The 23,026-nt window shown below is 35.7% G+C and overlaps 1 protein-coding gene across 4 annotated transcripts in view; it reads right to left on the bottom strand.

The window, feature by feature from the left end:
• Positions 1-23,026, bottom strand: part of kcnab2a (potassium voltage-gated channel subfamily A regulatory beta subunit 2a) — a 145,883-nt gene that overhangs the window by 5,072 nt on the left and 117,785 nt on the right. For all 4 annotated transcript variants that reach the window (XM_016268264.1, XM_016268266.1, XM_016268265.1 and 1 more), the window contains 12 exons: positions 22,635-22,678; positions 22,285-22,322; positions 20,969-21,048; positions 13,602-13,646; positions 12,644-12,688; positions 12,298-12,341; positions 12,129-12,215; positions 11,293-11,378; positions 9,983-10,103; positions 9,806-9,900; positions 7,869-7,989; positions 3,211-3,299 (listed from right to left, as the gene is read on the bottom strand). In XM_016268264.1, the coding sequence (XP_016123750.1) occupies positions 3,211-3,299; positions 7,869-7,989; positions 9,806-9,900; positions 9,983-10,103; positions 11,293-11,378; positions 12,129-12,215; positions 12,298-12,341; positions 12,644-12,688; positions 13,602-13,646; positions 20,969-21,048; positions 22,285-22,322; positions 22,635-22,678 (895 nt within the window). The remainder of the gene's footprint in view (positions 1-3,210; positions 3,300-7,868; positions 7,990-9,805; positions 9,901-9,982; positions 10,104-11,292; positions 11,379-12,128; positions 12,216-12,297; positions 12,342-12,643; positions 12,689-13,601; positions 13,647-20,968; positions 21,049-22,284; positions 22,323-22,634; positions 22,679-23,026) is intronic.

The raw sequence follows: 23,026 nt of genomic DNA, 5'->3' as shown, positions 1-23,026 counted from the left end.
TTAAACAAACAAAAAAAATTAATAAATAAATTGCATTTTTTTTTTTTTTAGTTAAACCATCGTAAACCCCAAATTAGCCATGGGTTTGCTTCATTTTGCATCGTATCTGTAGTAGAACTGTAGTTATACAAATGTAATTAATATGCAAAAAAATCTAATCAAATGGTTAATTTTCATAAGGGTAGTTTGGCCGAGATGGCACCTGCTGACTGCCACCATTATATGACTCACTTGTGATATCACAAAACCCGGAAAACAAACGCTGTAGTCTAAAGTTCGTTGTAGTTCTTGAAAAGGGATTAAAAAACTAAATATCTCCCTTTGGAGTGGACTTTGAGATTTGTAAGTTTGAAGATCTTTTTTATGCCCAAACACACACTACACACTGACTAAAATTCAAAAAGTAAAAAAGCATAATATGACCCCTTTAAACAAACAAAAAAAAATTAATAAATAAATTGCATTTTTTTTTTTTTTAGTTAAACCATCGTAAACCCCAAATTAGCCATGGGTTTGCTTCATTTTGCATCGTATCTGTAGTAGAACTGTAGTTATACAAATGTAATTAATATGCAAAAAAATCTAATCAAATGGTTAATTTTCATAAGGGTAGTTTGGCCGAGATGGCACCTGCTGACTGCCACCATTATATGACTCACAGAGGATGATGGTTTCAGCTAAAATTCTTTTTGTTTTACTGTTCTACTGAAGAAGAAAAAAGTCCCCTACATCTTGGATGGCCTGAGGGTGAGTAAATGAACAGCAAATTATCATTTCTGGATGAACTATTCCTTTAACGTTAAATTAAAGGAATACATTCCTTTAATTCGGCTTCATACCCACAAAACTCTCTAAGCATTTCATGTTTTGAGCCCAAACCAACTCAGATATACACTGCCGGCCAAACGTTTGGGATCAGTAAGACTTGTAATGTTTTTTAAAGAAGTCTCTTCTGCTCATCAAGGCTGCATTTATTTGATAAAAAAAAAAAACAGTAATCTTGCAAAATGTTATTACAATATAAAATAAAGTTTTCTATTTTAATATCCTTTAAAATGTCATTTATTTCTGTGATGCAAAGCTGAATTTCGATCAGCCATTACTCCAGTATAAAGTGTCGCATGATCCTTCAGAAATCATTCTAATATGCTGATTTATTATTAGAATTATCAATGTTGGCAAAAGTTGTGCTGCCAAATATTTTTTTGGAAACTGCGATACTTTTTCAGGATTCTTTGATGAATAAAAAGTTAAAAAGAACAGCATTTATTCAAAATATAAATCTTTTCTAACAATATCAATCTTTGCTATCACTTCTGATCAATTGAACACATCCTTGCTGAATAAAAGTTTGTTTCTTTCAAAAAAAGAAAGAATAAAAATTTACTGACCCCAAACTTTTGAACTGTAGTGTATATTGTTAGAAAAAGATTTATATTTTGAATAAATGCTCTTCTTTTTAACTTTTTATTCATCAAAGAATCCTGAAAAAAGTATCACAGGTTCCAAAAAAATATGAAGCAGCACAACAGTTTCCAGCACTGATAATAAATCAGCATATTAGAATGATTTCTGAAGATCATGTGACACTGAAGACTGGAGTAATGATGCTGAAAATTCAGCTGCGCATCACAGGAATAAATTAGATTTTAATGTACATTAAAATAGAAAAACGTTATTTTACATCATAATAATATTTCACAATATTAAATTTTTTCCCTGTATTTTTGATCAAATAAATGCAGCCTTGATGAGCATAAGAAACTCCTGTAAAAAACATAAAAAATCGTTCTGATCCCAAACTTTTGACCTGTAGTGTACATTAACAAATGCCCTTTGCAATGGTTTTGGAATTAGCAATTTATGTTTTATAATCATTTTATAACTTTAAATGTATGCAATATTCTAATCCATGAAACTAACGAATGTCTTACAAATGTCAAATAAGTTAGTTAAACTAACTTTGCCATGGGTAACATATTTTTTGACCCTTTGCTAGCGCTTTATATGCCTGCCTCAAGGCCAGCGTCTCCAAAGAACCATTGATGTCTTTATTGCATGTGACTATAAGACGTGTGCAGGTGCCATCGAGGCTGCCACATCGGCTACCCATCATAAAGCCTCATGAGGACCAGGCTGCCTGCTGTAAAGGTTGGCACTCTATAGTGTTGCAGGCCATTGTGGATCACAACTTTAGGTAAGTAGATGTAAGAAAAACCACAAAGGCCTTAATGTACAGAGCTTAACACATTTATTAGACCAGCACCCAATGTACGTTTTATGCCACAGCTGCCCTAAACTAACAGTATTGGTGATTACCAAAATCCTTTTTTATGTTTCTGTAATGGTTAATCCACACCAGTATGTGCAAGCTCTTTAGTCACAGTAGTGTTTCTGATGCTAAAATATAATTATTCATGAATTTTAAAATTTACCGTTTTACAAGAAATGCAGAAAATAGTAAATTTTTTTTTTTAATTCAGATGCCCAATTACAGTTATTGACTTGAATGTGCCGGCTCAAATTTGGGTATAAAAACACAAATTCATAAAGATTTAGTTGTTTCAGTTTGTTATTTGCCTAATAAATGACGATACAATTTTTAGTTTTAAACAAGTTTTTGACAGATTCCTAAAATATTTTTGTTTTCTTATAAATTTGTTAAGCACTGTGTGCATCAGCCTAATTAGGCCTTCTACTAGATGAAATGTTGATATTGCTTAAACTCGTTTTAATTATGTGCTACATAAGCTATATGTTTACAGTGTTATATTTATCTAACTTTAATCATTAAGTCTATGTATATGCATGGAAATTTGTGATTTATGCATTGTGCATGTGATTGAAATTCAGGGTAGAAATTCAACTGATTTTGCATTAAATCTGGTTGTTTAATATGAAACTGGTATACATAACCAGTATGTTTTTTCTCTCTCCCAACTACACTTAAGTTCCCTGTTAAAGGCTAACCTGCAATTTTGCAAATTTCCAGTTTATTCCCATGGAGAGTTTCCAACTTTGAAAATTCCCAGAATTTTGCAACACTAAACAATCGAAAACTTTTGTTGGTCACAGAGCTCATTTTCTACAATGATCCAAAAGCCACTGCAGCACTCTATATGGCAGCAACACTAGGATTGGTCAATAACGGTTTCAAGGCGAAGGTTAGCATTTGATTGACACTTGCCACACACTCATTTGCACTCTCACCTGTATTGCTCCTATATTCTCCATGAGCTGGTCCGTGCTGGAGGCTCCGAGGAGCACAGAGCTCACACCTTCATTTCTCAGGCACCACGCTGGAGACGAGCAGCAAATATGTTGAACATACAGCATAAATAATATCATACACAACATATGACACACCCTTAAAGCAAATCCTACCATCACGAAAAGATAAATGTTATATTTAAAAGTAAAACATGTATATGTATATACAAATTAAGCCATTTCCAAAATTAAAACAGCTATTTTTCCCACTCCTACACACACTGAAGCATCTCACAAAACACACAGCAGTTGGCAGACCACTCTGTTACCATGGCTCCCAGCACCGGGACACAATGAGCGTGCTCAAAATCTGAGCCTTTTTTTTCTTTGCAGGAAGATGAGCGATATCTGCAGGAGCGCAGAGGAGGTGAAGAGGAGCCATGCTGACCGCTGCTGTTCCCTAAACACGGCCCATGCAACACCGCCGCCACATACAGACAGGAAGGAAACTCTGTGGGGATTTGAATCCCTCCTGGGAGTTTGTTTGCGTGTGTGTGGTGTGTGTGTGTGCCATCTGTGGCACTGTGTGTAGGCACAGCAGTGTTTACTGTACTGCTCTGTGTGTGTGTGTGTGTGTGTGTGCCTGTAATACAGCTGCCATTTGGAAGCGTGTTTGTGTTTTTCAAGGCTACACTGTGTCAAATGCTGCAAATGATATGAAACATTCAGCTCTGATGCTCTGGGTAAATCTACAGAGGATTTTAATGGATTTGAGTACTTTAGCCCTAACAGATCACTTTGTCTGAACAAACTCACTCACACACACACACACACACACACACACACACACACACACACACACACACACACACACACACACACACACACACACAGATATGGAATACAATCATGCCGACACTGTATTAAATAGTGTTGGGGTGTAACTAAATAAACAGTGATTTTACTATTTTCCTCATTTTTCATTCTACTTTTCTAGTATTTTTTTGTGGTATACCCTGACAAAACACTACATTAGAAGTTTTATGTCACAATGTATTGCACAAAAGTGAGTTGAGGCAAAAATGAATTTGAGTGAATTGATTCGTTCAGATGGTTCATTTCAATCAGGGTTATTAAACAAGGGTTTTTACTAAAATGAAAACCATAAAATAAATAAATAAAAAGACTTTTATTTCAACACTTCTCATTTTCATTTAGTTTACCTTGGCGTACTAAAATAACCAAAACTGAAATAAAATTAATAAAACCTGTATAGATATTTAAAAAACCAAACAAACACAAAAGAACTAAACCTTTAACTAAAATTGAAATGAAAATGAAAAATACGCAAATATAAACTAATTCAAAATATTGAACTAAAAACTATAGTATCACAATTTCATATATATATATATATATATATATATATAGTAAAATAAATTAATTAGTTTAAATAAAGTAAAAAACATATATTAATATAGTGCCTGTGCATAATTTTACTTGCATTTTAATATAATAAAATTTATTTGTATAATAAAAATGAATTCGTATAATAAAATAATTTTTTAATATATATAAACTCTCTCTCTATATGGCATAAACCTATCTATCTATCTATCTATCTATCTATCTGTATATTTGCATGGGCAATGAGAGTGATGAAATTCTATGATATCATTAGGGATGCACCGATAGCACTTTTTCCAGTACTCGTCCGATAAAGATACTTACATTTTTGGTACTTGCCGATATAGAGTACCGATACAGATATTTTTATTACATTTGTAAATTTTTTAAATATTGGGTACAGAAACCAAAAGAGTATGTATAATGTTAGTTGGTTAACTTCATTTATCAAATAGATAGTCAAACCAAAATTTATTCAGACACCTTCAACATTTCTCACATTATCACAGTTTATTCGCTATAGATTAGAAAATGGTAATAAAATATAACAAGAACTCAGAGTTAAACTGTCAGAACAAATTCAGCTTGATAATGTTAGATAACTTTGATAGAAAGGCATGTAATAGATTACAATCAACCAAAACTTATTCAGACAGCTGTTAGTATGACAGTATTTACACAACTATCAATACTTAGTCGGGCAACACTTAGCCTTAATAACAGCCTGTAGTCTCCTGGGCATGCTGTCACCCAGCTTTATGCAAACCTCAACTTCATTTTTTCCCCCCAGACTCAGTCGGATTAATTTTTGGTCCCAAACAGATTTTTTTGGGTGTAAAAATTCAGACTACGGAATTTTTGGATATGATTTGTCACAGTTTACTTTATTTCTCTCTCTCTCTCTCTCTCTCCCTCCCCCCCCCTCTCCCTCTCTCCCTACCGTAAAGTAACTTGTGCAATGTTTTACTTACTTGTTTTTGACATATCCGACCGAACTACAAACTTTCCAGTGATGTCTGTGAGAAAGGTATATTCATTCGACAAGCTCGTGCATCTGCGCCGCAGTGCGCTCAATCCACTCAGCGTGCTTTGCTTATCAGCTTGCACACATCAGCTATACAGGTGTTAATACTGAATGTTTAACGTTCTATTCATTGCATACATATACTTCGTAGTAGACATCCTTTATTCCATTCTGCTGTCTGTTGTTCTGTTGTCTGTGTTTCTTTGTCTGAATATGGCACTTATCAAATGCTGTTTGGTATCGGGGCATTTTAATGAGTAAGAGTACAGGAGCTCAGTATCGGGCCCGATACCGATACCAGTATCGGTGCATCCCTAGCTATCATCTTATTTTTTATAAGGTAGTTCAGCTACTTTAGCTTGCTAGTTGTAAATGAGTCTAAAAGCAGCCTCCTAACACTCTCTGATGTCAGCCCTCAAAATCATCTGCCCATTTACATCCGTGTGCAGTTCATTAACCCTCACAGCAGATCTGACCCGCAGCACTATTTTTAAACGCACAGGCGGTGGTGTAAATGAGCAGAGGTGGCTGTACACTGACTGTGAATCGATTGGCCGCGCTCGGCAAACCAGTAATGAGGTGTGAAATGTAATGTACGACTGCATTACAGGACAGGTGATTCTATCGGCCGCCGCTTTGGGGATTGAGGTCCTGTCAAGATTTTTATTCCCCAGCGTCCCGCAGTCGATGAATCACAGAGGGTGTGCTGTCACGTACACACTGACAATTTATGACTTTTGTGAGGTCAGGAAGATGAGGAACTTCCTGAAACTTTATGTGTCTGAGTTATGAAGGGTGGGCGGTATGACAGCGGTATAGACTGTATGACGATAGTAGTGTGTTTGCTGTACCATTTATACCGCAGTGGATATATTTGTGCAACTATGATTGAGCAGGACTGCTTCACATCATAATTCACAAGTGAGAGTGATGAAGAAACATAGTCATGCGAAAATACAGAGTGGAACGTGACCAAAACAAGTCAAGACGAAGAAGAATGAGCTTTGAAAGGATGAGTGTAATAAGTTTTACTGTTTTGTTTACTTCATAATGTAAAGCAGTTTTTTCACTAATGCCAGACTTTTTTATTATTATTACTATGTTATAAATATTTATTTAGATAAAATAACTAATAAAAACATTAAAGAAAAAATAAAATGATTACTTTTTGGGATTACTTGTTATATATATTTATTTTGATAAAATAACTACTTATACAAATAAAATAAATAGTTACTTCTTTTAGAATTATTTGTAATAAATGATTTTGATAAAATAATAAAAAATAAAAAACAAATAATGACATTTATAAAAAATAAAAATCACTTTTCCGCATTATTCGTTCTGTATATTTATTTTGATAAAATAATTACAAATAAAAAATAAAATAATTTGAATAACAAAAATAAAATTAATTACAAAATAATTATTTGTTATAAATAATTTTTGATAAAATTATGGCTAATAAAAAAAAGAGATTAAATAAAATAAGCAAACACTTAAGTATTTAAATCACTGGATTATCCCAAATATTTTTTACCACATAGTTATATGATATATAAATTATGTTTTTGTTCAATCATCAACAATAATAAATCATATATTGTGTTACATACTGTTGCAGTGATATGAAGTTGCTCTGTGACAAGATTTTGGTCTTAACGCCCACCCCTAGTATTAGCGCACACACACACACACACACACACTTAGAGAGGCTGAATCTGATGGTTTTGCCTTAAACTGGACTATTACGATGTGCAGCAGACCGTGATCATGAGCTCTCAGCTCTCAAGATTAGTTTACTGTACTTTGAGAGGATGTACTTAAATCAAAGCGTCGCAGTCCTTATAAAAGCCTTCGTTCTAGATTGTACAGCTGATATTTCTTTGAAACGTTACACTCCATTCTCTCTGTAAAGCATTACACAACACTTCCCATCTCAGATACCATGCTGAACATCATAAAACACTATATGAAATCGATTTTCCACTATTATATTTATCACAACACTTAAGCAAGTATATGACGCTGGGAGGAACACTCTTCCATTAACAGCCACAAACTAATCGCATTTGTTCGTGAAGCCATCGGCAGACGGACAGACGCTTCCGCTCCGGTGGTCTGAGGAAGGGGAGGATGAGAGGGGGGGGGATGAGCGAGGCACAGGACGGACGGACAGACAGACAGAAAGAGAGAGAGCGGCAGTGTGTCTTTGGATTAGGCGTACCGATGGCTAGCTGTGGCAGCGTGCAGCCCAGCCGCTCAGCGATTGCCTGCAGCTCTTTCAGCTTCGCCTGCTGGCGTCGGCCCTCCTCGCTCAAGATCTTGTCCTTCAACCACTGGTAGCCCTGTTAACAACACAGCACACCTGCTCAAAAACAGTGGCCCACGCCTACAGCGGTGCACTTTCACACACACGCACGCACGCACGCACACACGCTCTCGAACGCGTAACACCCAGCAGCACCTGTGTGGGCGAGGGCCTGTTTTTAAACATGTGACTCTGTCCACCCAAAAGCTCAAAGGAGCAGAGATGAACTCGCTCAGAGAACTTTAGGGGGTAAAGAGACCTTATACACACACTCACAAACAGAGAAAGTTGTGTAGAATAAATGATTTCATGCTATATAATGCATGAAAAGTTTTTGACAGTAACAACTTATTCAGTTGATAAAAATGTAAAATTACACATCAATTTCAATTTCATCATCTATCAGTTTAAAGTCAACATGAAACATATTTGCAACTCACTGAATTTGGTAATGTGCCATATTTCCAAGTGAAATGAGTGAATATGATTTAATATGCATATTAAATATATGAATGAATATTCATAATTGAAATTAACAGAATCTCCATGTATCTCAATGGTAGCAATTATTTTTCAGTCTTATCATAACAGATATTATTGTTGTATCTTTACTGAATTAGCATTAACCAGAAGTAAATTACTGTAAATGTTTTACAAAGGCTAAATTATTTACAATAATAGCTTAAAACAGACCAGTGTTGTTATTGTTAACTAAAACTATTAAAAATTGTTTAGTTTAATTTAAATTAAGTCAAATAAAATATAATTATTAAATGAAAAAAAAAAAAACATTGTCTTGGCAACTAACTGAAATAAATATGTTTAAGTTAAACTACTAAAATTACTAAAAGTTCAAGTGAAATAAAGACACAAAAATGAATAGACATATTTTGAAAAAAAAAAAATCACATAAAATTACTTAAACTTAAATTAAAATGAAAACTGAAGATATATAAATAAAAGCTAATTACTATGAATAAATACTATAATAGTACATACATAATAGTAAAATAACAGAGCTACTTGGCTATTAGTTAACCAATTCATTAACCAACAGTAGTCACATCACCCAAAAAGTAAAGTCATTTCAGAGGTGAAGCAAATTATTAATGATGAAAAAATTAGTAAATGTCCGAATTTGACTTCATGTTGACTTTAAAGTAAAAACTAATTCTAAGATAATTTGTTCTGAACAGCAATAGCGCGTGTTTGAGTGTGTGCTAGACCAGGATAAATAATCCAGCTTCAGGTCCTTCATTAGTAAATATTAATCAACAGTGGAAAAGGACCAGTGTGGTCTAGTGATCTAAACACTCACGGGTCTCCGAATCCAGCGGACCCATCACTGTTCAGACCACCAGCACGGTTCTGTTATAGTCCAGTGTCAATCCACATGTACGTTACACAGAGGTAACAAGAAATCAGGAATGATTCACAGTGTGACACAAGACTACAGGAGGAAGATGATGGGTCACAAAAACACCAATGAGCCAAAAAACATGCCACTACGCCAACATACAGCTCGAGAAACGGGTGCTTTTACTGTGCACTTGTGTGTGTGGTTAAGTGTGCTTGAAAGAGATGCAAACACTGATAAAACAAGTGCCACTCCTCCTCAGAGTTACCATAGAAACTCATTCACATAAAGAAATATATGTTGAAGATCAGGCGTGTGGATTCATGCCATCAACAACAAAACACATCTACAGGAAAACACCAACTACAGAACCTGGAAGACACGGAACACATTCACATTAGAACACCGAACACAAAGGAGTCACATGTGAGGCCACTGATGTTTCCAGAGGACCAGGAAGAGGAGGAGACAGGGAGACTCATGGGATATGTAGTACCTTCAGTGAGGCGCGAGAGTATGGCGGCACCCCGCTGTCGTATTTCCCTGAGATTATCCCACAGGCCAGCGGAGACCATGTCATTGCACCCACACCTGAGAAGACAGGTTAAAGCCGGTTGAAAAGATGAGTCTGGTCACTGTTTCTGCAGGCTTGACTGACAGCAGCATCACTCACCGATCTTATGGAAGAGCTCAGGAAGCTGCACCTCCACTTTCTCCCTCTGGAACATGTGGTATTCCGACTGTTCGCAGATGGGTGGGATCTGGTTGAACTGTCGGGCCACAGAATACGCTTCCTAAAAAACACAAGCAAAATGATAAGGTCAGTGTAATGTATGAACGCAGCGCCGCTCGACCTAAAACTGAACTTAAAAAAGGTAAAATCATGGAAAACTGGAATTCTCATGCTCTTTTTTTTTTTAATGAAATGTTTTACAAAACTCAACAATCCCGCTTCAGTCCACCCAGACCATTTACTGAAACTAAACTGCAAAACATAGTCTGAAATGAATGTAATGGTGGAGGAAAAAAAGAAAGAAATAATAATAATAATAAAAAAAGACAACGATTCACAAATGTCTTTGATAGAAATTCGAGAACAACCAACAATTTCCTAAATTTAAAGCTCACTGCTTAGACCTGTTTGAAGATTTACTAGGAGTAGAAGGGCAATTTATTTCATCAAATAATTGTATTCTGAATTCTGCAAAGTATAACAAGCTCAAATTAGATATTTGAAAAATAACTCTGATCAAAATTAGAGAACAGTTACAGATACCTTCAAGTTATTGGCGTTAATCTGGTACCTGGTGCAAATTTCCTTAATTATATGACAAACTCTATTTTGTCTGATTTAATAAACAAAATTCCCCTAGACTACACGTGAATCAAATCCTCACTTCTCTTTTTATTTCCCTCTGGGCACTTTAGAATGTATTATAATACATTATTATCCTTAAAATTTCAATTAGCAGCCACTTCTGTGGGAATGTTTCTATAGTAGAGAAATGCAATAGACCAGACACCTTTTTATCTGTCAAAACAACAGAACGGTTTTTGATTTATCTGTCAATGTTTGGAAATTTTGGTAAATGGCGGAACATTTTCGGTTAAGGCAACCCCTGCTAAGGACCCATTATGGGGCATTGGTACAGAAAACTGAATTCTGTGCAGCATGTTACGCCTCAGTAAGCAGAACTAGACAAATGAGTTGTGACTGACGAGGCGTCACTGAACACAAACAACAGATCGTCTTTAAACATTCTGTCACTGTGAAACGGTTCGTCTGTCTCAGTGCGGTGCTGTTTTAGGTGTCCGATCCACCCAGTATTTAAGGTTAGACTGTCTCACTGACAGCACCTATTTAAACAAGCATCTTTAGATTCATCAAGTCTTCTTGAAGGGCTCTTCAGGAACAAAAGCAGCCGGTGCTGATGCTGATTGCAGGGATGAGAACATCTAAAAGTTTAGGAGACTGTGACTCACCATGATTTCCATCGGACTCCAGCGTGACGTTCCCCAGTACATTGCCATTCCCTGATTGATCACATGGGTCATCGCCCGCACCGTCTCTGTCAATCAGACCGCAGATTTACCGCACCATACATCATGTCACGATGCCATTAGAACGTGTCAGTATGGGTGAACATGTGAAATATTAATGAGTAAAAGAAAACAAGCTAGATTAATGCAAGGGTGGGGAGTTTAAATGATAAATCGCTTCTAGATCAAGTTGGAGAATTTTAATCAATATATGTAAGACAAAATAAACAACTCGTGCTTCGGGTCAATATGAATCTCAGCTCAAGGAAAACAATGCTTCAAATGAGGGCTGGGAAAGATCCATCCTTAATAACCAACACCAGCCGTGTCAAAACATCATTCTTCTGAGCTAGAGAGTCATTTACTGCTCCCGCTTAACTATATGAGATCTGTCTAAAAACACACGAGAGAAACAGACTATTGAAGTGCCGAGCTCTTTAATGACAAGAACAGCAGATGTCTACAGACCCCCAAGCTGTTTGCGTTTCAACCATTGAACTGTGTGAACTTTCTAAAGGGCAGCTAGGCTAATAAAAGTAGATCAAATAACATCTCTGCCTTGTTTCTTACAGAGCAGCCAACCTTTCACCCGAAAACACTGGTTGAGATTTAATTCAGGTTGGCGACTTACAAAAGGCCAACTGGGCAAATTGAAAAGATCTTGCTTACACGTGATTTGAGGAATCAATTATATCTGGAGCACAAACAGGACGGTACGAGTTACGCTAAGGTTTAATACCTTAAGCAATGAGAGCAAATGAATTGAGATTGAGATGTACCTTCCATGGGTGTGTTGGGGTCTGGTCTGTTTGCAAACACCACGTCCACATATTCCAACTGCAATCTCTCCAATGATGCCTTCAAACCTAACACAAATCAATTCAGCACAAAATTAAACCAGTTCAGTTAACTACTGCTCTATAATGTGTATGTCTGAGGTCCACTCACCTTCTATAATGTGTTTTCTTGACAGTCCTCTCTCGGTCTCTGCTCTAGAAAACAGCAGGATATGTACTGTTATGCAATTATCACTGACACCAACTTTAGCAAATTATATCGCAAAGACTACTTGATTTAATATTAGAATTGAGGCCATAATATTTTATTCAATTCAAAATATAACACTATTTCAAAGACTTCAGTGTTCATGTACCAAAACTAAAAAGCAACAGATACATCATTTAATCTTAACTCATAAGTGAAACTTGTAGCTCTTTGGTAAACTTTAAAGCTTAAGAAGTATTATTTGCACCATGCCATGATTCACTTTATAATTAATATTAAATATACATACTTTCCACCCCAAAATATTTTGGTTGTTATGACTAAACTGGAGCGTCTGCAAAAAAAGGAAATCATTTTTAATTAGGTCACACTTTTTGAAAGGCTTTTAAAAAGTAATTAAGAAGTTGCAAACAATTACAACAGAATAATAGCTTGCGGTAACCATTTTAATTTCAAAGGAATGCATGTACACACATACACATACACATTTATTTAGCTGACTAAATGAGGACATAGTACAGTTTTTTTTTTATCATTATGGTACACAATAATCTTATTCAAGTCTGTGAGATAAACGAGTTAGGTTAAAAGTAATCCATTTGTAAGTAATCTACCCAGCACTGTATGTATTACATATTTTTAAAAATGTGTATATATACACAACATATATATTAAGAATATCCTTCCTCAAAGGGAAGATCTATCAGATTTACTGTAGCTCACTTCCTCTCACAAACTATAAGTAAGCCCACACACATACACAGAGGACAGAAATAAACTATGTCTCTGCAGAGGTGAGGGGTTGTGTGCCCTGATATTGATGCACACTGACTAGCAGGATGACTAAGCAGCACTCTATCACACACACACACACACACACACAAATGTGAAGACCCTTTCCTGCAGAGAGTTTGGTTCCTCTTCATCTCATTATGCAGAAACAGTGAGACCCCACCCTGCTTTAAATTAAAACATCTTCACAAAAGGGCTTCTATTAACCATGAACTTCCTTTAGCTCGTGTTATGTTACACACCCATATATCAGGACATCAGATGCACCACAAACACCCATGCAACCCTTTCATAATTCAATATCTAGATGGGACATCTATGGGCCTTTAATAATTTATATTTCTGTCTGTCTGGGGTTGCGATGACACAATCTCTGAGGCACTAGGCCAAGATATCAGCACAAGACAAGAGACGGCTGAAGGAAATGAAAAGCTGTATGCTGTTAATGAACATACCTCCATCCTTTCTTCTTGATGATGTTGCCCAGCACCATCTCCGCCCTGCAACAGAAAACCAGATGGTTATCGGACTTACAGTGGTGTGAAAAAGTGTTGGCCCCCTTCCTGATTTCTAATTTTTTTTGCATGTTTGTCACACTTTAATGTTTCAGATCATCAAACTAATTTAAATATTACACAAAGATAATGCAAGTAAATACAAAATGCAGTTTTTAAATGATGCTGTCATTTTATTGACATATACAGCCAACAAAACAGGCCGCTGAAGGGACATTTTAAAGATCAGTAAATCACCTCTTTCAAGAGAGCAATGTGATACATGTAAATTAAAAAGCACCCTTCAATGCCACAAGTCTCTATCAGGGCTATATGTATTTTCATATTCCGAGTTTTCCTAATGATGTCAGTCAAGAAATATGAGCTTTTTTGGCTCATTGGTGAGTGCCTTTGTAGCCCCGCCCACAGTAAAATCCTATTGGTCCAAATTCCTGATGCAAACGGCTGTATATTAACCATCCAATATGTTCCATTCGGCATTGATTGTCACGTCATTCAGTGTGGACAGACAAATGATTGGAAACATGCAACAATGCTCTCGGTGAACCATAAACAGCACATAGATTATTCATGGACTGTGTGAACCGTATCACAAAACAAACGGCAAGAGTTTCCAAAAAACATCAAGTGTGGCTGGCTTTACACAATTTCTGGGTGCTCCGTTACTTTTGGTATGCAATGGAAAATTCTAATTGAAATCTACAGACACAAATGGATAAAGTACACTTAAACTTGTTTTTTGGTTGTTTTCTTTCTACTAGTCTGAAACAACACATCATAAACAAATATATAATAGCCCAAAATCTCAAAATGATTTTGCATGTAGTGTCTTGCCTTAAAGGGATAAGGTATGTGAATCAGTAATTAATACAACCTGGCTGTTAAAGTGGAAGTGAAGCAGTCAGTCAAGTTTACATTATTTAGTAAACTGATTCCCACTTTAATAATAAAAAAACAATAACAAACACGATGTAACCATTTTAAAGAAAAAAGGATGTTTTGTTACAGCTTTTGGAGCAAGAGTGTCGCCATCTTGCAGTACCACAGCGTGTGACGTCACAGGGCTGGTTCGCTCCATTGGCCAGTGAAGTAATACAAGCATTCCTTTACTTTTTGAAGACACAAATATTATTTTAACACACAAATGTTTTTGGTTTTCAACATAATTTTAATGAATATTCAATATCAAACTGTCAACATCACTAAGTTTTGATTGTGGTATCCCAAACATTGTTCTCATAACGCGAGGCACAAAGTGATGTAAACAAACAACGCTTCATTCAATATCATTCATGTGGCATCTTTATTGATATGGCAGACCTTTCAGACATATCTGCATTACACTGGCTCATTCACCAGTAGTGGCATGTATTTTATGTTCACCCATACAATTAGCTTACCTGCTGCATGTTAACAGGACGATAAATCTAATAAGATTGATCCGAACGATCGGGCTAGTGCTGCTTCCTCAAGAAAGTTTATCATTCTCACGTGTTTTAAGTCTTGTCAGTTTAAACATTAAAGTGTTTTAAGTAGGGATGCACGATATATCGGCCACCATATCGGTATCGGCCGATAAATGCTAATTTTTTATGTTATCGGTATCGGTCTGATAAGAAAATTTGGCCGATATCTTAAAGCCGATAAATAATGCATTATTTCCTTCAGAGACACTTCAGATGCGCGCTGTTCGTTTGCAGCCTTTTGTGCAATTGTACGTTGTAATATTGTGTTTATTTATGTATATCTGATTTATCTCATATAGAATGCGTTGAGCAAATGCATACAAAATTATGTCAGAATGGCAGCTTTGACAAGTATTCACGTAAAGACGTATTGTTTCCCACTCGCTCTTCACCCCAAACCAGCAGGTTCATGACTTCTTCCACCTGAAATGGTATTACTTCTCAGTCCTCACCGAATCGGCTCAAATGCATAAGCAATTGCAATTATTATGGGCTCAACAGTCCTTTCAAGTTTGTCTTCCTCCATTTCAAAAACATTTGTGTGTTCAAAAAGTAAAGAAATGCTTATATTACTTCACTGGCCAATGGAGCAAACCAACCCCGTGACGTCACATGCTGTGGTACTGCAAGATGGCAACACTCTTGCTCCAAAAGCTATAACAAAAGCAAATGCATACAAAATTATGTCAGAATGGCAGCTTTGACAAGTATTCACGTAAAGACGTATTGTTTCCCACTCGCTCTTCACCCCAAACCAGCAGGTTCATGACTTCTTCCACCTGAAATGGTATTACTTCTCAGTCTCCTCACCGAATCGGCTCAAATGCATAAGCAATTGCAATTATTATGGGCTCAACAGTCCTTTCAAGTTTGTCTTCCTCCATTTCAAAAACATTTGTGTGTTCAAAAAGTAAAGAAATGCTTATATTACTTCACTGGCCAATGGAGCAAACCAACCCCGTGACGTCACATGCTGTGGTACTGCAAGATGGCAACACTCTTGCTCCAAAAGCTATAACAAAACATCCTTTTTTCTTTAAAATGGTTACATTAATCATGTTTTTTATTGTTCTAAATACTGTTACCTTGACTGACTGCTTCACTTCCACTTTAAAAGCATATTTAACTCCCTGAAAAATGTGCCTCCTTTTCATACGCAGATGAGGAGGAGCGTCAGTAACAGCCTGGAGACTAAAAGACTCTCTGGCAGCCTTTAGTGGCGCTGAGGGTGCTAATTGGGCCCAATGAGGATACAGTTCGGGCTGTGATTGCCCCGGTGAGTGAGATTCTCCCCCAGGCCGCAAACTAGTAAATTCAATGAACCGCGGTGCTGTAATTCAGTCGACGCTCCCAGACGCTACAAAACCCACCCACTGCTTTACTATTAATCTCCATAAAAAAATCCTTGTTTTTCTTTTCTTTTCTTTTTTTACCTAATGTGGCATGTTATGGGCAGACAGAGAATGTTAAAGAACCATTTGACCCTAAAATGAAAATCACCTGTATTTTGCTCTAAACCCGTGACTTTGCACCACCACTTGCTGCTCTTTTCCATTTAGTTAAAGTGAATGAAGCAAGACTCTGTCAAACTCCAAAAACAACAAATGTTATTCTTAAAGAGAAAGAGAGAGAGAGCGCGAGAGAGAGAGAGAGAGAGAGAGAGAAAGAGAGTTCTGTGTGATGGGTAGGTTTAGGGGATAAAATATACAGTTTGTACAGTATAAAAACCATTAAGCCTATGGAGGTTCCCTGTAAACCACATATGCCAACATGTGTGTGTGTGTGTGTGTGTGTGTGTACTTAATGTATTTGTAAAATTTTAAGGGACAGTGAATATGAATGCAATTAATGTTCAATAAAGGTTGTTTTAAAACACTTAATGACATTTTCCCATTTTCCGTGACCTAATCTAAAGTGAGAACTATTCACTCCTTATTAAATTAACAATTCCTTTACTATGAGCTAATTAAACAATAATAATCGTGTTAATTACAGTGATAATGAAGAACTAACTATTTGTATAGTCTATTAATGTATTAACTACAGTTATAAACTATGAATAAACTATAAACTAATAGTTTGTTAATGATGTTACTTTAGTACTTTATTATTGTATACTTATAAGTGTTACCTATAATAGAATACTACTGAAATAACACTGTGATCAGGTTAACCAACTTATGGAAGAAAAGGTCCAATTGTAAATATAAGATATGCATTTTTTTCTAATTGCACACAAGGGATAATATAAAGTCAGCTGGTCATGATCGTCAAACAAACCCAACAAAGCCCCAAGATAAAGCACACCTGCTCACTGTAAATAATCCATCTGATATACATAGCAATGTGCATAATACATACAATTGATTCTATTATAAAAATATTATATAATAAAAACATTATCACAGAAAGCCGCAACTGAGCACTCAGAATCAAGTATTCCAGAGAGTTGTGTAATAAAGTCCGACAAACTAAGCAATCTATCAAAAAGATTGATGAACGTCTTTAATCTTGATTGATTTTATGTTTCAAAATGATCCATGCGTTACATGAAAACAGAAAGCTGTTGAAGGGTAGCTGTTGTGCTTTGATTTAGTGGTCATTAGCTGCGGAGAGCGGTTCATTAATCCACATTAATGTACACTGCACTTTCTTAAAAAGTCCCAACTTCAAAGGAGGTTCCCCGAGACGGCAGAAAGCGGCTCATCTTCATGAGGATATGCTTATGTTAGCATGTGGAGCAGAGACGGAGAATGGACACAGACGCGTGAGGGGGCGGCTCAGCCTGTGTTTATGTTTGCTTATGTGCAAGAGAGAGAAAGACAGAGAGAGAGGTGACAAAAGCTGATGTGTGCACACACGTCAGGGCATTTATGCAGGGGTGTTTGTCCCGTCATGGCCCGTGGGTTTAACGCACTGCACTGACCACAGCTGCCAGAGATGATGTAGATGCTGCCAGAGCCGTGTTTATTCCAATTGGATAAATAAAACAGGCCTTCCCACTCTCATGTCTTCCCACTCCTCTCACCCCATCAGCACCGCCGACGTTCAGTGATGCCTGTGCCCAGCGCTCAGCTAATGGCAGAGCACATTACCAACCGCTATCCTCACCTAATTTGCACAGTTTATTTATGAAACATCATGTGTCAGGCAACTTTCCTTATTCGGAGGAAGGAAAATGTGCTTTTAATATGTATTCTTAGCACTGCAGGGAATAACCTCTGAGATGAACTCACCGAACTACAGGCGTGTTACTGTCAAGATACAAATCTCTCAAATTGGAAGTATATCTCAGCCAAAAATACATTTAATAAGGTTAAGTGTCAAATGAGAGTAAAAAAAAATACCATCAGACTATCTATATCTACTATAATATCTAGGCATGGAAATCACCAAAAATAAAGTTTTATTTTTGAAAACCGATATTACAGTGCGTTTTAAATTTTCTTAAAAAAAAATAAAAAAAACACACACACACACACGATTATTATTATAAATACTTTTTATTTATTAGTTTTATTAAAAAAGAAATATATTAAGTAAAAAATACATTATCTAAGCAATGTTTTTCTATCAATTATATATATATATATGTGTATGTATGTATATAAAATACTATATACATTTATTATATATAATTATAAAGGAAATATGATGACATATATTAAGGGAAAGTGTTTTAACTTCCAAAAACGAGACTTAAAGGGGTCATATGATGCGATTTCAATTTTTCCTTTCTCTTCGGAGTGTTACAAGCTCTTGGTGCATAAAGAAGATCTGTAAAGTTGCAAAGACTAAAGTCTCAAATCCAAAGAGATATTCTTTATAAAAGTTAAGAAAACACATTTCATTACACCAAATAATGTTCTTTTTAGCAGCATCATATGACCCCTTTAAATTGCAAGTTTTGTGTATATGACAGGCAGAGCCCATTCACTTTACACATAAACAAAAAATAAAAACATTAAAGTGTAAGATTTAGGCATTTTATAATCTTATTTTTGGGTAACTACATCTCTTAATTATTTTCTAATTCTCTACCCCCATATAGTGTGGCACTAGGTCATGTAATTGCAGAGGCGGACAGTAACCAAGTACATTTACTTGAGTATTGCACTTAAGTACACTTTTTGAGTATCTGTACTTTACTTGAGTATAATTTTTTCTGGGAACTTATGACTTTAACTTCACTACATTTGAAAGACAAATATTGCACTTTTCACTCCACTACATTTCTATCAAGGTCCTCAAAGTAGAAAGTTGTTACCATGTAGCAGCTTTGAAAGTCAGTAGGTGATCTTTTTTTCTTCTCTAAAACATGACTTTCTTTTTTTTCCCCAGGGCTACATGAAGTGATTTCCCAGCATTTTTTGAACATTGACCAGTTTCAAATGTGATATTTATTTACAACAATTCAATAATAAGAAGTTAATATTGTGGTATATTAGACAATATTGTCTGATTTTGCTAAATTGCGTAAGTGAAAATATTACCTATAAAGCCACAGAAGAACTGTAGTGCATCTCCTAATAAAACACAATATGTGTTGGACTTGAAGCAGCACTGTGTGTGAACATCAAAGTACCGCAAGAGTGATTAGACAGCATTTTTTTAATTTTTGTTTTGATGTCAAATAAGTCTTGCTGTTTTGCTTTTTTGTTAAAGCAGTGTTGCTGTTGTAAAGTTGTACAGCTAGTTGTGTTGCTCGGTTTTAAAGCAGGTTTGATTTTTTTCTTCCTTATCACTCTGTATTTACAGGATTTCACTGTCCACTCTGTTCAAATGTGGATGAATGGCTACACATAGATGTGTGCACACACTGTCAGAGCTGTGTGAGATCACTACCATCCTGCTTTTGTGGGGGTGGGTAGTGGTGTTAATTTTTTCCCCCTAGGTTTTTAACATTCTAAAAGCTCTTTATTCCAAAGATACTACAAGCTAGTCAGTGTATTCAGTAGGTGTAATGTATTCTAAGTTGCTTCAGAAGTATTGCAAGTATTACGTACAACAATAAAAGTGCATTGACATAAAAAAGGAAATTTACTTTTGGTACTTTAGTACTTTTAAAAGCAAGTACTTCTGTAGTTTTACTTAAGTAAAAATCTGTCTTTACAACTTTTACTTGTAATGGAGTAATATTTGACCAGCAGTATCTGTACTTTCACTCAAGTAATGGAGTTGAGTACTTTGTCCGCCTCTGAGTAATTGTATTCGTTGTCAAAGCAGGATAATCCTACTGATTACTGATTATTAGATGTGCTTCATCTTGAATGAATGAATGAAGCTTGCTCACAGCTGATGAATCTGGCTTGTATGAAACATTAAGTGATTTCAAGATCCAACTAGAAGAAATACTGTGATATCCACCATATAAGTAAATGCACATGACCCTCGCTGTTTGTGCCGAGTCTTTATGACAAGATCAACACAAACTCCCACGCAAGATACGGACGAGGAACGCCGTTTCCAACGATGCCCTGGGTCAGCTGCCACAGTAATGTTCATTCACCTTTGAAATGAACCCTAGTTTTAAAGAACACTTGAGGAAAGTTCATGCTAAAAAAAAAAAGAGAACTAGATCTGAAATTTTCTGAAATGTTTGTTCAAATCACTAACCCTAAATATAAGCAAACACCACTTATATTTGAAATAAAACCATACAAAAGTGGCTGCAAATGTTATGTAAACTTCTTTAAATATTCCATTACTTGACTAATTTATGATTAGTTAAGTAATAACTAATAAGTGCTGAAATATGTTCTTTCTGATAAACGGAAAGAACATATTTCAGCACATGGTAATTGGACGGGGTGGGCTGTGTGTTCATTTTGGTGCACTCACTTTCCTGCAGCGTAGACCTCTGCCGTGTCGAACAGATTGATCCCGTTCTCGTACGCCAGAATCATCAGCTGCTCTGCAATCTGTCAGAGGGATGGAAGGGAGAGCAGGTGATCCAGCATTCAAGGTGCGGCAGTCTATTCAATTATTAAAAGCTGTATTCTGCACAGTGCTACTCAATAAGTCATCTTTAATGTGTTTAGGCACATTTACAGTGTACGCTGGCAATGAAAAACTACTGTTCTAGCAGACAAGAACTGTTTATGAATGCAGTTTAATTTCAGAGAAAAAAATAAAGCATTTTGCAAAACACAGTTGTTTAAAATTCTGTGCATTAAAGTGGATGGAATTTTAAAAATGAAAGAACTGTGTGAATGGTGATTCATGGAAGAATGCCATGTAATCATATTTATTTTTCTGTGAAGAGTTTATTTTTCACTTGGAAAAAATGCTTGTGTTATATATAGATATTTATTTATTTAGGGGTATACGGGTAGATTAAAGCAAAGTAAAGTAAATTTAAGACAAAAAAAATCGAGTTGTATTTAAATATTTATTTAACGATATAAGAGTAATTTAAGATATGTAAGGGTTTTATCAGTCTTGAATAAAAAAATATTGATAAGTAAATTTAAGACAAAAATGTGTTATATTTAGATATGTATTAAGGGCAATTTAAGATATGTAAATGTTTTATCAGTCTTACATAGAAATAAATAAATAAATACATAATTGAAAAGTAAACTTAAGACAAAAAAAGTGATGTATTTAGATATTTTTTAAGGTTATAAGGGTAATTTAAGATTTGTAAGGATTTTATTAGTCTTAAAAAAATAAACAATTGAGAAAAAAAACACATTTTAAGGATCTGCAGACACTGTTTAAGGGTTAATTCACAGAAAAAAAGAAAATGTTTTCATTATTTACCAACCATCATGTTCTAAACCAGTATTATGTTCTTCTTCTATGATGTTCAATTTAAAAACATTCAAATGTGTTGCACTGCAGTCGTGAGATCAACTACGTTCAAACTTTTTTCTTTCTCCAAGCATAAATGAGATCTGATTTTCACTGAAAGATATATGTCAATCTGACTTCAGAAGATTTGGAATATAGTGCTTATAGACTACTTTGATGATACTTATGGAAAATATAAACACCATTGTGTTCCATGGAAGAAATAAAACTAATATTGTTTACAGTTTGGAAAGACATGCGGGTGAGTACAAGATGACAGGACAATCATTTTTGGGTGAACTATTTCTGTAAGTACTGTATATGCATGAGAATATAAAAGCAGACATCAGGGTCGATCATACCTCATCTGTGATCTGTCCTCCAAACGTCACCCATGTTCCTGTAAAGAGATCTAGAATCAGTCACTGCTTTACACAAGATAAACCAGCTTTAAATGATTATCAGTGATCCACCAATGACACTAAAGAGTAAAGCCTTAAGATGATGCTACAGATAACATGGATAATCTTTAATGCCCAGCTCGAGAGAACAGAACTACACTGGCTGGACGGTGCAGATTTCTGCTGTCTGCCACTACTGTTTGAAGAAAAATCGTCTTGTGACAAAAAAAGAATACAAAAGCTTGTGTTGTTGGTTGCAGGTTTCCTTATCTACTTCACAAAAGGCCTCGATGAGGAGGCCGTAAACGTACCTAATCCAAGACATGAGACTCTCAGGCCCGACTTCCCCAAGTTTCTGGAAAAAAGGAAATAAAGACAATGATTAATAGGTTTTACTCTGCTTTCTTTATCACTTTGTTCTCTCTAGAACTCAGCTTAAGGCCATCGCAGTACTAAATCAGATTTGCAGCTTTGAAAGCACCAACCTAATGCTTTGTTCCAAAAACTAGTGAGCTGCCTGTAAGACAGCATTTTAAGGGAAAAGGGTTTGTTCCCAAGGTATCTTATAAGATATCTTCTTTTGGACCAAATCTAAGTTTCAGTGAGAAGGCAATATCAGAATGTACTGCGATGAGCATAGTGGCCATATATAAATATAATTAGATAATTGAATAAAAAAAAAATGATTTAAATGTTTATATTA

The sequence above is a fragment of the Sinocyclocheilus grahami genome, unplaced genomic scaffold (genome assembly GCF_001515645.1).
Source record: "Sinocyclocheilus grahami isolate Dianchi unplaced genomic scaffold, SAMN03320097.WGS_v1.1 scaffold44.1, whole genome shotgun sequence".
NCBI classification, from domain to species: domain Eukaryota; kingdom Metazoa; phylum Chordata; class Actinopteri; order Cypriniformes; family Cyprinidae; genus Sinocyclocheilus; species Sinocyclocheilus grahami.
The sequence above is the reverse complement of the archived record's forward strand: the minus strand, read 5'-3'. Positions and strand labels throughout refer to the sequence as shown.